Source organism: Phalangium opilio, unplaced genomic scaffold, assembly GCF_054372755.1.
Source record: "Phalangium opilio isolate 3A_F unplaced genomic scaffold, DU_Popi_V2 ptg000013l_1, whole genome shotgun sequence".
Lineage (NCBI taxonomy): Eukaryota > Metazoa > Arthropoda > Arachnida > Opiliones > Phalangiidae > Phalangium > Phalangium opilio.
Genome location: NW_028324148.1, coordinates 14,806,514 through 14,821,367, shown reverse-complemented (window position 1 = coordinate 14,821,367; position 14,854 = coordinate 14,806,514). Strand labels below are relative to the sequence as shown.

General features: G+C 39.9%; 4 protein-coding genes across 5 annotated transcripts; all 4 read right to left on the bottom strand.

Moving 5' to 3' along the window:
- Positions 1-920: 920 nt before the first annotated feature.
- On the bottom strand, positions 921-14,598 carry LOC149709453 (glucose dehydrogenase [FAD, quinone]-like). The gene is made up of 10 exons (XM_089864835.1): positions 13,385-14,598; positions 13,118-13,323; positions 12,688-12,880; positions 12,492-12,623; positions 12,301-12,422; positions 12,071-12,241; positions 11,700-12,002; positions 10,738-10,912; positions 1,224-1,443; positions 921-1,165 (listed from the first exon to the last, which is right to left on the bottom strand). The coding sequence occupies exons 1-10, from the start codon at positions 13,476-13,478 to the stop codon at positions 946-948; spliced, it is 1,836 nt and encodes a 611-aa protein (XP_089720961.1). The 5' UTR covers positions 13,479-14,598; the 3' UTR covers positions 921-945.
- Positions 1,994-3,931, bottom strand: LOC149709456 (glucose dehydrogenase [FAD, quinone]-like). The gene is made up of 7 exons (XM_089865009.1): positions 3,838-3,931; positions 3,575-3,780; positions 3,118-3,310; positions 2,921-3,052; positions 2,728-2,849; positions 2,491-2,661; positions 1,994-2,362 (listed from the first exon to the last, which is right to left on the bottom strand). The coding sequence occupies exons 1-7, from the start codon at positions 3,929-3,931 to the stop codon at positions 2,045-2,047; spliced, it is 1,236 nt and encodes a 411-aa protein (XP_089721135.1). The 3' UTR covers positions 1,994-2,044.
- LOC149709455 (glucose dehydrogenase [FAD, quinone]-like) lies at positions 5,369-6,321 on the bottom strand. Of its 2 annotated transcripts, XM_089864834.1 has the most exons (3): positions 6,204-6,321; positions 5,916-6,135; positions 5,369-5,858 (listed from the first exon to the last, which is right to left on the bottom strand). In XM_089864834.1, the coding sequence occupies exons 2-3, from the start codon at positions 6,131-6,133 to the stop codon at positions 5,648-5,650; spliced, it is 429 nt and encodes a 142-aa protein (XP_089720960.1). In that variant the 5' UTR covers positions 6,134-6,135; positions 6,204-6,321; the 3' UTR covers positions 5,369-5,647. The 2 variants fall into 2 exon arrangements, with proteins under 2 accessions (XP_089720960.1, XP_089720959.1); XM_089864833.1 differs by having other exon boundaries at positions 5,916-6,321.
- LOC149709454 (glucose dehydrogenase [FAD, quinone]-like) lies at positions 8,376-9,574 on the bottom strand. Its single transcript, XM_089864832.1, has 3 exons — positions 9,295-9,574; positions 9,027-9,232; positions 8,376-8,798 (listed from the first exon to the last, which is right to left on the bottom strand). The coding sequence occupies exons 1-3, from the start codon at positions 9,386-9,388 to the stop codon at positions 8,598-8,600; spliced, it is 501 nt and encodes a 166-aa protein (XP_089720958.1). The 5' UTR covers positions 9,389-9,574; the 3' UTR covers positions 8,376-8,597.
- Positions 14,599-14,854: the final 256 nt, after the last annotated feature.

Below are 14,854 nucleotides of genomic sequence, written 5' to 3'. Positions count from 1 at the left end.
TTGATAAATCGATTTTGTTTTCGTTGACGATGAAAAACCTTGCATCTTTTAATTACGCTCACTAAAACAGTTTAATTTTTGGTCATACGATTAAAATATAAGCAAAAGTTAATGACATTTATAAAATAAGTATAGGACTCGAAACTGAAAGCAAAAAAGTGCTTGTTGTATTTTTAAAGATAGCTGAACCATCCATAAAATTTAAAACAACATACTTAAGAAGACTAATTATCTTATGGGATGCTAATTATCTCAGGACCTAGTATAATTGATTCCGAAGCCAGCCTGTATAAATTCCAGATCTTAAGTTTTATGGACTAGCGTGATCTTCAATTAAAATTAATCTTATCATCATGACAATGCATTTTTTGGCCGTATTTCTTAAGCCTTTGAAACTGCGCCATAAGTCTACTAACTAATAGGCCCCTGAATTAGTAAATACAGGTACATTTGTATCCCGAAAATTGTTCGTGTCCTGGCTTTAGAAAACCTAGTCCCTTGTAATGGAATCTCACCGATCAGAAATATCATCATTGGTGATCACAATTAGATTCCTGATTTGGACATGGTCACATTGCTATTAGGATTTAAATCTGACGAACGTAGTTAAAGAAAAGTTGAACTATAACCAAACTTAATTATGTCATGAAATAATAAGATTAAAAGGTCATCTAATTACAAGGTCAAAAGTGATTTACAATTTTAAAAGTATTTCCTATTAAAATCATGTAGGTGTGCGAGGGGCTAGAGAATTCCTTTTGAACAACAATGATGCTTTTAGGCCTAGATGTAGATGGAAAGTGTAACGTTACCATGGCCCAAACAACCTCTAAAATTTCTTTGTCGTAATAATTTTTGCCACAATTATATATTGAAAGAAAATAATTTTATTTTGAAATACATTTATTTATAATCGATTGATTTTGGCCGATTCTTGAAAAATCTCTAAAGGCCATACGTGTAAATATTAGTTCCTTTATTACCAATCGGGCCAAGTTCTTTCTTGACAATGTCAGCTCCTTTTTGACCAATCAGGGCATATTCTTTCTTTACGATGTCAGCACCTCTTTCACCAATCATAATGGAGGCGGCGTTGGTATTGGCCGAAACCACAATAGGCATGACAGAAGCGTCAATGACTCTCAAACAACTAATTCCCTTAACCCTAGAATGCAACGGTTTGAACGAAAATGTCTTTGAACTTAATAGAATTCTTTATATACTTGAGATTAGGGTCAACGACCGTGGTGGGGTCATTCGGTTGCCCCATTTTGCTGGTTCCAGCCGCGTGCGCGAATGACGTGGTCAAGTGTCTGGCGAGACATTCGAAGTACCTGTCAGTAGCTAGCTCCATAAATTCGCAACCGGGCGCTGGACCAAGTAGTTCGGGGTTGTATTTCTTAAACGCTGGCATTTTAGTGATTTCATGAGCCTTTCTCATACCTACGGAAGAATGGGATTAGCGGCTTTAACGCTTCACTAAGCCTCGGTTTCCTACCGTGAACAATAACATCGAGGTCAATCTTTTCCTTTAGATAATTAAATTGGATAATTGGAGCGTCTTCAGGGTTAGTCGAAGCCAGGGTAACGCTGCCCCTCGATTTGATGTGCAAATTTGTCGGGGTAAGTGTGAAAGATGGTTGGAACGTACCTTTGGCGAAGAATGCATTAACCTATGAAAATAACGTAAGTGTTTTCTGGTCTATTTAAATTGAGGAACGTTTTTCATCCTGTCATGGATATGTATGAAAAATAATGTGTTATGGATTCCCAACTAGGTCAAAGATCTGGCTACCAAATACGCGTTACACCCGCGGATGTAAGACGGCTGTAAATCGAGGCGGAAATACTAGATCACGTTGGGAAAAGGAAGACTATATCTCTCCCGAGAATCCTGAGTGGTGCGTTCGAAATTTCGCCCATGCGCAGACAGAAAAAATACCAATTTCTCACTCACTCTCAAGGTTGGAGGGGGTTGGAAGTCGTTTTTTCCTCCGCTGAACGGGTGCCTTAGCGAACTACCTTTTGCATTATATATTTCAGTTTAATGTGTAATTACTTTTCTGCCGAGCAAAGCTAAGGCAGCCGGACCATTGTTAGGACTAAAGAAAAACTGTAGGTCGTTGTAATCTCCAGGTCGTTTTTCGTAGGGCGATTTCATGTAACCGAAGGATTCGATCAAAGCGGGAATTGACTGAGGGCCTGTCAAAATGTCGGGATAGATGGTAGGGATAATTGACTGCGTAGCCTGGAACTCCACCGATGTCGGGACGTTAGGGGCGGTAACTTGATAGCACAGTCCCGTTGCTGCAAGGTGATCGTGCAAATTCAAACCAACTGGAAGATCAGCAACAAGTTTAATCTGAAAGAGAACATGATCGCTTAGTTATTTCCGTCCAGTATTCTATTATCAGAAGGGGATAATGGAAGAAGGGTGACATTCTGTAAGGGTACACTTCTACTCGTGGTATTATCTAATTACAATGTCACCTTCATGTCAACCAGATGCTTTTTAGGACCAATCCCAGACAAGAGAAGAATCTTTGGCGTGTTGATGGATCCGGCGCTGACAATGACTTCCTTGTTGGCCTTGGCGTAGAATGTCTCTCCGTCTTTCAGGTAGTAGACACCTCTAGCCCTTTTGTTTCCGTCAATATGAACCTTGCAATTTTTGAAACCATTATCCATGAATGCACGATAGTCAATTCTTGGCCCGGGATTTGTTACCTTTGTAACTAGAGCGCCAGTAATGAGTTTGAAATTCTGTCTTCCGTAAGCCTTTCTTAGGTAAGCCTTCTCTGTGCTGCAACGATAACCATCACGAATCGTAGCCTGAGTTGTCGCGAATCCTTGATAGAGTATAGACGATGTCCAGTTACTACCTATTGGCACCAAAATTTTACATGAATTGATCTATTACCTCTTTGTCGTCTTCCATTATAATCCAAAGTGGGATGTCCCGCTTCCCTCGCGGCTGCCAAGAAAACATCCCGCAATGCAGTGTGGTAATTTGCCTCCGTCACAGTGAGACTTCCATTTTTACCGTGGAAATCTATTTACGAAAGAAAATTTTTTTATGACTGGCAGGGATAATTACCTTAGTGCAACTTTACGTACTAATATCGATGTGTGTCGGATCAATTTTCACCCCTTCTGCTTTTTTGAAATATGGCAACACTGCCTGGTAGTTCCAACCGGTGGCTCCCATTTCTTCCCAAAGGTCAAAGTCGGCTTTACTTCCGCGCGTGTACATCATATAGTTGACCGCACTTCCGCCTCCCACAGCATGACCACAATAGTATATGCATCGCTTATGTAAAATTATGATATGTCGTTAATGAACAAGTTTTACCAGCGACTTATGGTTTTACAGTTAGCATTTGTAACGTAATAACCATTAAGCTATGTTACTAACGCAGTTACCCTTAAGCATATTCAAATACATTTTTAAACACTTGGAAATGCAGAAATTATCAAGTTAAATATAGTTCAAATATTTGAAAATGATGGGTACCCAGCCCGACGATGTTGAAATCAGATCGCAACAAATGCTTAATATAAAATTTGAGCTTACGTCGTTCGGTTGATTGAGGCAGCTGTTGTTCGATTTCTGTACCGTGTAATTCCAGCTCAATGGCGATCCCCAACTGTACAGAGGGGCTCTCAATGGTATCTCGCTATGTCTCGGTGCAATTTCTCCCGCTTCAAGAAGTAAGACAGTGGTACTCGGGTTCTCGGACAACCGGCTAGCCACTACCGAACCGGCTGACCCGGCTCCAGCTGACCATAAAGTAGTTAATTTATTCCAAGTTTAGCTTTCATTGGTGTTTAACTTACCTACAATGAAGTCGAAACTGACACCCGGTTGTTGCGTATCTACGAAATACGCAATTTGCAGCAGCAAAATTACTAATATTAATTGTGACAACATCGTGTTCCCCTATGATTGAACTAAAGTCTCTAATTTCGAAATTAGCACTCTGATCTTATGATTTTTATTGCAACTGTATTTGAAACCAAAGTCCACTTAACATCAGCTAATTTAGAACTGCGTCAAGTCGGGTTCGTCCATTATAATACTTACATCGATATATGCTTTGTTTGATGTAATTCGAACAAAATTGATTCATTGATAATAACATGTAATTAATAAGTATGTCACTTGATGAAATACGTTAAAGAAAGTGTGTTTTCGTGTAAAACATTGATTTTCCACGCCCAACTTCTTAATTTGTTGAAACTTTTATTTAAGCGATCCCTGGAGGCTGAGTTAGAGTCAATTTTCCTTAAGAAATTACGTAATTCGGTAATTTACAGCGTCACAAGTTATTGTTACCAAAAATAAATAGGGGAAAGTGTCGGACTGCCAAATTTTCCTGCCTTTACCTTAGCTTGACATGCATTTCGAGACGCTCGAGCGCGCGAAATGGTATCAACCAATCAGATTTGTAGTTGATGATGTCATTCTTCCCGAAAATAACGCTCGTACGCCACCAAACGGGAGAATTTGGCATAGGCGTATCTCAAGGAAGAGTCACAACCTGCGCGCTCTGTTCTATTTTCTTTAGTGATTTTTTCGCGTTTGAACGAGGTTAAAGTTTGTTTAAATCGCTAGCACGCCGAAATTAAATTAAAAATGCCCCAGATGTTCTTGAATCATCATTTAATTCAAAAATACTCATCGTTAAAATCCTTTAGAATTTCGTTTAAACTTGGGCCCTGGGTTGTCATTATAAGCTAAAACGTTTTTCTATTAGTAAATAACATCAATATTGTTACGTAGGAATTAGTACCGAGACGGAGTTTCTAACTTTAACTTTACAATTTTATTAACGATTCGATAAGCGGAAAATATACAATGACAATAGGCCGTAGGAAACTAAGCCTTGGACGGACGGAGATGTTCGACCCGTGAACGCGACGGTACGCGGAGAGCTCCCGTACGGAGGAGACTTCGCTGGGGCAAGAGCATTTCGTTCTCGGTACCCTGGCTTAGTCTAAGGGATTAGGAGCTGGCTTTTTCAGCTGGCGATCCTACCCCGAATTGGTAAATAACATCTATATTAACAAACTAAATTAATACAATCATGTACATCATCAAATTAAATTGTGGCGATAAACTGCAGTGGCCACGGTTAGCCTATGTCAAAAGCAGCTAATGTAAAATAAAACCGCACTATTTCTTCACGCGCAATATCACAAATTGTCTTAGGTACGCGGTGAATGGGCGAGGGGGATGAAACAGATTTCGCGAGTATGCATTCACCCCTCCAAATGCATGTCACAGACGAAGGAGAGAGTCCGACACTTTCCCCTATTTATTTTTGTTGTTACTATGCGACATATGACAATAATTGTGACATTGTAGTTGAAGGTTTTCAAAATTATTTTATTCAATTAGGATTTTTATAATAAGTGGAATTCATTGCTAACTGATTCTCGAACAAGACACAGACGCATAAAATAAGAACTGTAAGGCGTTCTTTAATAACAAAAAACCAGTGCAATAGAAAACAAGATTCACCTTGTCACCTCTAATTTTGTCATAAAAACTATTGACACAATTAAGTATGCATTGAAAGAACCTAATTTTAAATTTCAAGATACATTCATTTATAGATAAACGTTGCTGACAGATTCTCGAAGCCTACGTTTTTAAGTCCGGTTCTTTTTCAACAATCAGGCCATGGTCTCTCCTGACGATTTCAGTTCCTTTTTCAGCAATCAAGCCATGTTCTTTCTTGATGATGTCAGCACCTCTTTCACCAATCATAATGGAGGCGGCGTTGGTATTGGCCGAAACCACAATGGGCATGACTGAGGCGTCAATGACTCTCAAACTTTTAACTCCCTTAACCCTAGGATGCAACAGTTTGAATGTAAATGTCTTTGAACTTATAGAATACTGTACAAACTTGAGATTAGGATCGACGACCGTGGTGGGGTCATCCTTTTGACCCATTTTGCTGGTCCCAGCTGCGTGTGCGAATGACATGGTCAAGTGTCTCGCGAGACACTCGAAGTACAGGTCAGTGGCAAGGTCCAAATATTCGCAACCCGGCGCTGGACCAATTAGTTGTGGTTTGTACTTTTCAAATGCATTCATTTGTGTGATTTCATGCGCCTTTCTCATACCTGTTTCAGAATGTTTGTGTTAAAGCATTAATTTATTCACTAACACGAATAACTATGTCGAGCATTACGCTGTAATTCACTCTTAAAATGACAGTGAGAGTCACCTAGGGTAAGCCTTAGTCATGGTTAGTGACTTAACGCTTCACTAAGCCTCGGTTTCTCACCATAGACAAGAACATCGAGGTCAATCTTTTCCTTTAAATAATTAAATTGGATAATTGGAGCGTCTTCAGGGTTAGTCGAAGCCAGGGTAACGCTGCCTCTCGATTTGATGTGCAAATTTGTCGGGGCAATAGTAAATGTTGGGACGAATATCGTTTTTGCGAAGAATACATTAACCTATGAAGAGAGTTGAAACAAGTTTCACTGAAGTGAAATGAATTCCACAATTTTTTTCACAATTTTATCGCAAAATTCAAGCTGCGGTGTCATTGGCCAAAGTTTCAGGCAATCAAAGAAATTTCGCGGTGCTTTTGCCAAGACAGAGAAAAATGAATTTTGAATATTTTTCTCGCTTTGTCGAATATCGAGTTTTAGAGTAAAAACCAAAATTCATAGGTAAGAACAAAAAGTCTATTTCGTTGACAGTTCCCAGCCTTTGACTGTAGACGCCATGTAAAATAAGAAGCAACAGACCCTCCTCTCAGCCCCTACGCGTATGAACCAATCAGATTGAGGTCAAATGTTTATAGAAACTAGTACTCTACGGTGGCGATCCAAACCGTTGCCCACGCAAAAAGAATTAAGGCCAATTCGTTGTAGGGGCTGCAGCCTGTATTTTTGACATCTTAATTCGCCTCTTATATCAGGTAGGCGCGGTCGGTGTTATCCTTTCTGTGACGCCACTTTTGCGATTTGAAATGCGCCCCAATTGCTGAAGGGGCACATTTCTTTATCATCCTCTGACCAGTTTTTATTCCTTTCCCCACCATGACTGCTTTAGCTAGAATGAGATGAGTATGCTTGGCAGCTTAAGTTACCCATTATGCTTCAGTTTACTTGGACCCAATATTGCAGCGCCATCTATCGCGTGCGTCAGTTTTTGGCCACATCGTATGTGTGAACATTAAAAAACCTCGCTAAGTTGTCCACTGATGCCACCTGAGAAGCAGACCCACGCTAACGCGATGTTTGCTTTGTCAACCTTGGGTGCAAGGCTTCTCTGTAATGGGTATAGGCTTTCACCTCCATTCAAACTGGATCCTCAAGCTTGAATTGGCCTTAATTTTTTTTTGCGTGGGCAACAATCGAATTCATTTCGCATCTTTTAGGAAATCTATCTCAGCTTTGAAAATCGATTACAAATGTTTTTGTGAGCGTAATTAAATTCGTCATTGAGAAGTGAATATAATTAACTCGTTTGAGGAGACTTAGAACGTAGTCAATTCACGCAACCTGATTTTCCCACAAGGTGTAAGTCTAATGTCAGTTTCATGCAAACTAGCATTGCATTCTTGCGTTTATTGAGTAGTTACGTTTTTGCCGAGAAAATCTGAGGTAGCTGGACCATTGAAAGGAGTGAAGAAAAACTGTAGGTCGTTGTAATCTCCGGGTCGTGTTTCGTACGGCGATTTCATGTAACCGAAGGATTCGATCATAGCGGGCATTGAGGGAAATCCATTTAGAACGTTGGGGTAGATGACCGGAACAATTGCTGATACAGCCAGGAGCTCCGCCGTTGTTGGAACGTTGGGAGCCTTGATTCTGTAGCTTTGTCCCGAGGTTGCAAGGTGATCGTGCAAATTCAGACCAACTGGAAGATCAGCCACAAGTTTAATCTGAAAACGAACACGATGGCATAGTTTTTTCCTTGCAATATTCTTGTGTTATCTAATATTTTCTATATCACAATCTCACCTTCATGTCTTCTAGATGTTTTTTAGGACCAATCCCAGACAAGAGTAAAATCTGTGGTGTATTGATGGATCCGGCGCTGACAATGACTTCCTTGTTGGCTTTGGCGTAGAATGTCTCTCCGTCTTTCAAGTAGTAGACACCTCTAGCCCTTTTCTTCCCGTCAATATGAACCTTGCATTTTATAAACAATTAGCCAACAAACAACAACAGCTAATTCTGAGCGAAGGATTTGTTGTTACCTTTGTAACTAGAGCACCAGTAATGAGTTTGAAATTTTGTCTTCCATAAGCTTGTCTTAGGTAAGACTTTTCTGTACTGCAACGGTAACCATCGCGAATCGTAGCCTGAGTTGTTGCGAATCCTTGATAGAGTATTAACACCAGTTCCGCCAAACTTTTAGGTCAATTTATCTTTTACCTCTTTGTCGTCCTCCATTAAAATCCACAGTGGGATGTCCCGCTTCCCTCGCTGCTGCCAAGAAAACGTCCAGCAGTTCAGTGTGGTAATTGGGCTCCGTCACAGTGAGACTTCCATTTGTACCGTGGAAATCTGTTTAAGAAAATATATATTTTGAGACAGGCAACAATGATAAACTTAGTACGACTCTACGTACTAATATCGATGTGTTGTGGATCAATTTTGACCCCTTCTGCCTTTATGAAATATGGCAACACTGCTTGATAGTTCCAACCGGTGGCTCCCATTTCCTCCCAAAGGTCAAAGTCGGCTTTGCTCCCACGAGTGTACATCATATAGTTGACCGCACTTCCGCCTCCCACAGCACGTCCGGTGAAGTAGGCGCATCGCTTAGGTAGAATAAATTTTCGCAATTAACCAACTACAAATACCAGTACGAATGGTCGTCTGAACGACATTGCAGGCCATTAAGCAATTAAATTCACTGGACCCGTTAATAAATCAAATAAGTTTAAATCTTCAGGCCCTTCCACAATCTTCTTGTGTTCTTGAGGCGCCTTGGCTAATAGAAATGCACACAGCCCGCCGTTGGGATAGTGTCGTAACAATAAGCTTACGTCGTTTGGTTGATTAAGACAGCTGTAGTTCGACTTCTGTACCGTGTAATTCCAGCTCAACGGCGATCCCCAACTGTACAAAAGGGCTCTCAATGGTATCTCGCTATGTCTCGGTGCAATTTCTCCCGCTTCAAGTAGCAAGACAGTGGTACTAGGGTTCTCGGACAATCGGCTAGCCACTACCGCTCCGGCTGACCCGGCTCCAACTGACCATTAATAGAATTAGTCAATTAATTCGAAGTTTAGCTTTCATCGGTGTTTGACTTACCTACTATAAAGTCGAAAGTTACACCCGGTTGTTGCGTATCTACGCAATACGCAATATGCAGTAGTAAAATTCCCAATATTAATTGTGGCAACATGGTGTTCGCCTATGATTGAACTAAAATCACCAATTTCGAAATTAGCACTCTGATCCTATTATATTTATTGTAATTGTATTTGAAACCAAAGTCCTGTCAGCTAATTTAAAATTGCTATAAATCGGGTTCTTCCATTATGGAACGTGCATCGAAAAGTGCTTTGTTTGATGAATTTTTGTTCAATTGATAATAGCGCAACGATAAGAAGTATGTCACAGGATGATCGTTTATAAAGATGCACTTTGGAGTAAAACGTGACTTCAGACGCCATACTTCTTATTTGTAGAAACGCTCTTTGAAGCGATCCCAGGATTGTGGGGCAGAGTCAATATAGTTATAAACATAGAGGAGTAACATGGTTGTAGAGTTTCAAGAATGTTTTTCCAACTGCAATCACACTAAACTCGGGGAACTAATCTTACTTTAGAAAGTATTCATTACGAAATTTTTTAGCGTCACTTTTACCATGCAACATTCTACTGGGCCGATAGGCCTTGTAGCCATGACCTGATACCCTTCCTTAGTTATTATAGTAGTTGTGACTTTTTTGTTAAGGCAGAGTAATTGAAATGAAGATTCCCAGTGTCAGCTCTAAAGTTTCTTATAGTTCGTAACAATTTTTGACATAGTTGTTTATCGAAAAAAGGCAATTTTATTTCGAGATACATTTATTTATAACTATGTAGACCGATTCTCGAAGACTACGTTTCTAAGTCTGCTTCTTTTTCACCAATCAGGCCATGGTCTCTCCTGACGATTTCAGTTCCTTTTCCAGCAATCAAGCCATGTTCTTTCTTGATGATGTCAGCACCTCTTTCACCAATCATAATGGAGGCAGCGTTGGTATTGGCCGAAACCACAACGGGCATGACTGAGGCGTCAATGACTCTCAAACTTTTAACTCCCTTAACCCTAGAATGCAACGGTTTGAATGCAAATGTATTTGAACTTATAGAATTCTTTATATACTTGAGATTAGGATCGACGACCGTAGTGGGGTCATCTGGTTGACCCATTTTGCTGGTTCCAGCCGCGTGCGAGAATGACATGCTCAAATGTTTGGCGAGACACTCGAAGTATCGGTCAGTGGCGAGGTCCAAATATTCGCAACCCGGTGCTGGACCAATTAATTGCGGATCGTACTTTTGAAAAGCTTTCATTTGAGTGATTTCATGCGCCTTTTTCATACCTGTTACAGAATGTTTGTGTTAGGGCATTAATGTATTCACCAACACGAATAACTACGTCATCCCTGTAGTTCACTCTCAAAAAGCGAGTGAGAACTAGGTTAAGTCTGTTAGTTATTCATGGTGAGTGACTTAACTTTTCACTAAGCCTCGGTTTCTTACCGTAGACAATAACATCGAGGTCAATCTTTTCCTTTAGATAATTAAATTGGATAATTGGAGGGTCCTCGGGGTTAGTCGAAGCCAGGGTAATGCTGCCTCTCGATTTGATGTGTAAATTTGTCGGGACAAGTGAAAATGTTGGAACGAATATAGATTTTGCGAAGAATAAATTAACCTATGAAAGTAACTTTATCAAAATTTACCTTTTCCAAAACTATTTAACCTGAGCTTCGAAATTTGAAGCGAGTTACACTATTTAAGACTTTAAATGAATTTCACAATTTTTCCGAATTTTCCTGCAAAATCCAAGTTGTGGGGTCATTAGCCAAAGCTTCAGCCAATGAAAGAAAGGAACGCGAAAAGTATAATATCGCGGTGCTTTAGCTAAGGCCCAAGAAAAATCTTCTATTGGATAATTGAATACTTTGCTCGCTTTATACAATTCTGCTTAAAAACCAAAGGTCATTGATAAAACCAGAAAGTATATGACTTTGACAGTTCCCAGGCTTTGGCTATAGACAATATGTAAAATGAGAAGCAAAGGACCCTTCTCTCAACAACCATAAAAACTAACCAATCAGAGAAGAGCTTTTCGAGGTCAAAGTCTTTTAGAACAATAGTACTGTAAAGGGCGTTAATTCTTTGTACTAAAGCCAGCTTTGTCTGCGAGCCTATACTCGCATGTTCCCAGTGCTACTGTTGTACAGATAATCATACTCAGATGGGTAGACACTATTCTGAATGGTTAAGTGGGTTTATCGTATTGCACGGCGTGAGTTAACTTGAATGAAGTATACTTTTGGTTTTTTTATTTATGAAGTTTTGATAAAAAGGATCGAATTCATTTGGCATCTTTTAGGAAAACTATCTAAGCTTCGAAAATCGATTACAAATGTTTTCGTGATCCAATTTCATCATAATCAACTTGTTAGCGCGGGGATTAGAACACTAGGTGAACTTACATTTTCGCCGAGCAAATCTAAGGTAGCTGGAACGTTGACTGGTTCAAAGAAAAACTGTAGGTCGTTGTAATCTCCTGGTCGTGTTTCGTACGGCGATTTCATGTAGCCGAAGGATTCGATCAAAGCGGGTATTGATGGAAATCCATTCAGAACGTTGGGGTAGATGACCGGGACTAATGCCATAATAGCCAAGAGCTCCGCCGTTGTCGGCACGTTGGGAGCCTTGATTCTGTAGCTTAGTCCCGCGGTTGCAAGATGATCGTGCAAATTCAGACCAACTGGTAGATCAGCCACAAGTTTAATCTGAAAACGAACACGATGGCTTAGTTTTTTCGTTCCAATATTCCGGTATTATCTAATAATTACCTTACCTTCATTTCTTCCAAGTGCTTTTTAGGACCAATCCCAGACAAGAGTAAAATCTGTGGTGTGTCGATGGATCCGGCGCTGACAATTACTTCCTTGTTGGCCTTAGCGTAGAATGTCTCTCCGTCTTTCAGGTAGTAGACACCTCTAGCCCTTTTCTTCCCGTCAATATGAACCTTGCAATTTTTTAAACAATAAGGAAACAAACAAGGATCTAGCCAATTCTGGTTGTTACCTTTGTAACTAGAGCGCCAGTAATGAGTTTAAAGTTTTGTCTTCCGTAAGCTTTTCTTAGGTAAGCTTTTTCTGTGCTGCAACGGTAGCCATCGCGAATCGTAGCCTGAGTTGTCGCGAATCCTTTATAGAGTTTTGACAATGTCCAGTTATTAACTATTGGCGCCAAACTTTTAGGTCTTTTATCTTTACCTCTTTGTTGTGCTCCATTAAAATCCAAAGTGGGATGTCCCGCTTCCCTCGCGGCTGCCAAGAACACGTCCCGCAGTTCAGTGTGGTAATTGGGCTCCGTCACCGTGAGACTTCCATTCGCACCGTGGAAATCTATTTACGAAAATATATATTCAGAGTCTGGCAACAATGATTACTTTAGTGCAACTTAACGTACTAATATCAATGTGTTGCGGATCAATTTGAACCCCTTCCGCTTTTTTGAAATATGGCAACACTGCCTGGTAGTTCCAACCGGTGGCTCCCATTTCCTCCCAAAGGTCAAAGTCGGCTTTACTTCCGCGCGTGTACATCATATAGTTGACCGCACTTCCGCCTCCCACAGCACGTCCAGTGGCGTAGAGGCATCGCTTAGGTGAAATAATTCTACCGATTACCTAACAAGTTTAACCCTCTTCTTACGAAGTACTAGTACGGATGGCCCTCTGAACGACATTGCAGGTCATCAAGCAATGCAATGCACTGGACCCGTTAGTAAATTAATTTAATTTAAGTAATTTGACCCCTCCACAAAACCTTTGTGTTCGTGAGGCCCCTGGGCAAGTGTCTATCGGGCCGTTTGAATGGTGTCGTAACAATAAACTTACATCGTTTGGTTGATTGAGGCAGCTGTTGTTCGACTTCTGTACCGTGTAATTCCAACTCAACGGCGATCCCCAAGTGTACGAAGGGGCTCTCAATGGTATCTCGCTATGTCTCGGTGCAATTTCTCCCGCTTCAAATAGCAAGACAGTCGTACTCGGGTCCTCGGACAATCGGCTAGCCACTACCGCCCCGGCTGACCCGGCTCCAGCTGACCATTAAAAGAATTAGTCCATTTATTCCAAGTTTAGCTTCATTGGTGTTTGACTTACCCACGATAAAATCGAAACTGACACCCGGTTGTTGCGTATCAACGCAATACGCAATTTGCAGCAGAAAAATTGTCAATATTAAACGTGGCAACATCCTCTTAGCTTAATGTTTACTTTGTGTTCCCCTATGATTAAACTAAACTCGCTAATTTTGAAATTCTCACTGTGAGATCTCAGCCAAATCAAAGTCTAGCTAAATTTATTAGTCAGCTAATTTATAATTGCAAAAAGTCAGGTACGTCCATTGAAGCGTATATAGCGGAAAATACTTTGATGGCGCAAGTATGGTTTGCACTCAGTTAAATCAGGAATACATACGTCTAATAGGAATTATCGCGTTACCTTGTTAATTTCTACGTGGGTTTTGTGGGCCTGGCTTGAGAACTTAGTATCCGTCACGTCTCTCAATTCACAATAACGTCTTTCAAACTGTGATTTCATTGGTTGTTATCAACGCCAGTTAAAATCGCGCGTGCAGGTGCAACTCGCAGTGAGATAAGATAATTCACGACATAAAATTCGTCATGCATAATGATTAGTCTAGCTTTTCCCAAAAAATCCGAGTAGATACGTTGAGTGAAAATGGCATTCCTGATGATGAAATCCTCTAATGAAAGAGTGTTTATGAGTGAAACCAAAACATGATTTCCTTTTCAAATTGGACCAAATATTTTTTAAAACACCAGCAGGTTTATTATATTTCAAAATACATTAAATTACAAAACTTGCGTGTTAACCACACTTCGATTGAGTTTAAATATAATATAATTATTACCATAAGTTTAAAGGATGTTTCATAAGCGTGACACTTCCTATACTTCGTAATGCTTGAGACTAAAGGCTGATTTACATGGTTACTAAAAATCTGCTTGTGCGTGAACTTTTTGCTAGTGACAGAGCTTGAGATTTTTTTATTTACGTTTTTACAGGCCCAAGCGCAAGCTTCAAGCTTTTTGATTTACATGCTTTTAAAAATATATTTTAAGATATAACTTGAAATTGTTCAGATTTTCGTTAGGCCTAATGTTTCAAACTCTTCTTAAGCCTAATGTTTCAAACTCTTCTTAAGCCTAATGTTTCAAGCTCTTCTTAAGCCTAATGTTTCAAACTCTTCTTAAGCCTAATGTTACAAACTCTTCTTAAGCCTAATGTTTCAAACTCTTCTTAAGCCTAATGTTTCAAACTCTTCTTAAGCCTAATGTTTCAAACTCTTCTTAAGCCTAATGTTTCAAACTCTTCTTAAGCCTAATGTTTCAAACTCTTCTTAAGCCTAATGTTTCAAACTCTTCTTAAGCCTAATGTTTCAAACTCTTCTTAAGCCTAATGTTTCAAACTCTTCTTAAGCCTAATGTTTCAAACTCTTCTTAAGCCTAATTTTATAAATATGTGTTTGGCCTAATTTTATAAATATGTGTTTGGCCTAATTTTATAAATATGTGTTTGGCGGCCAAACACATATTTATAAAATTA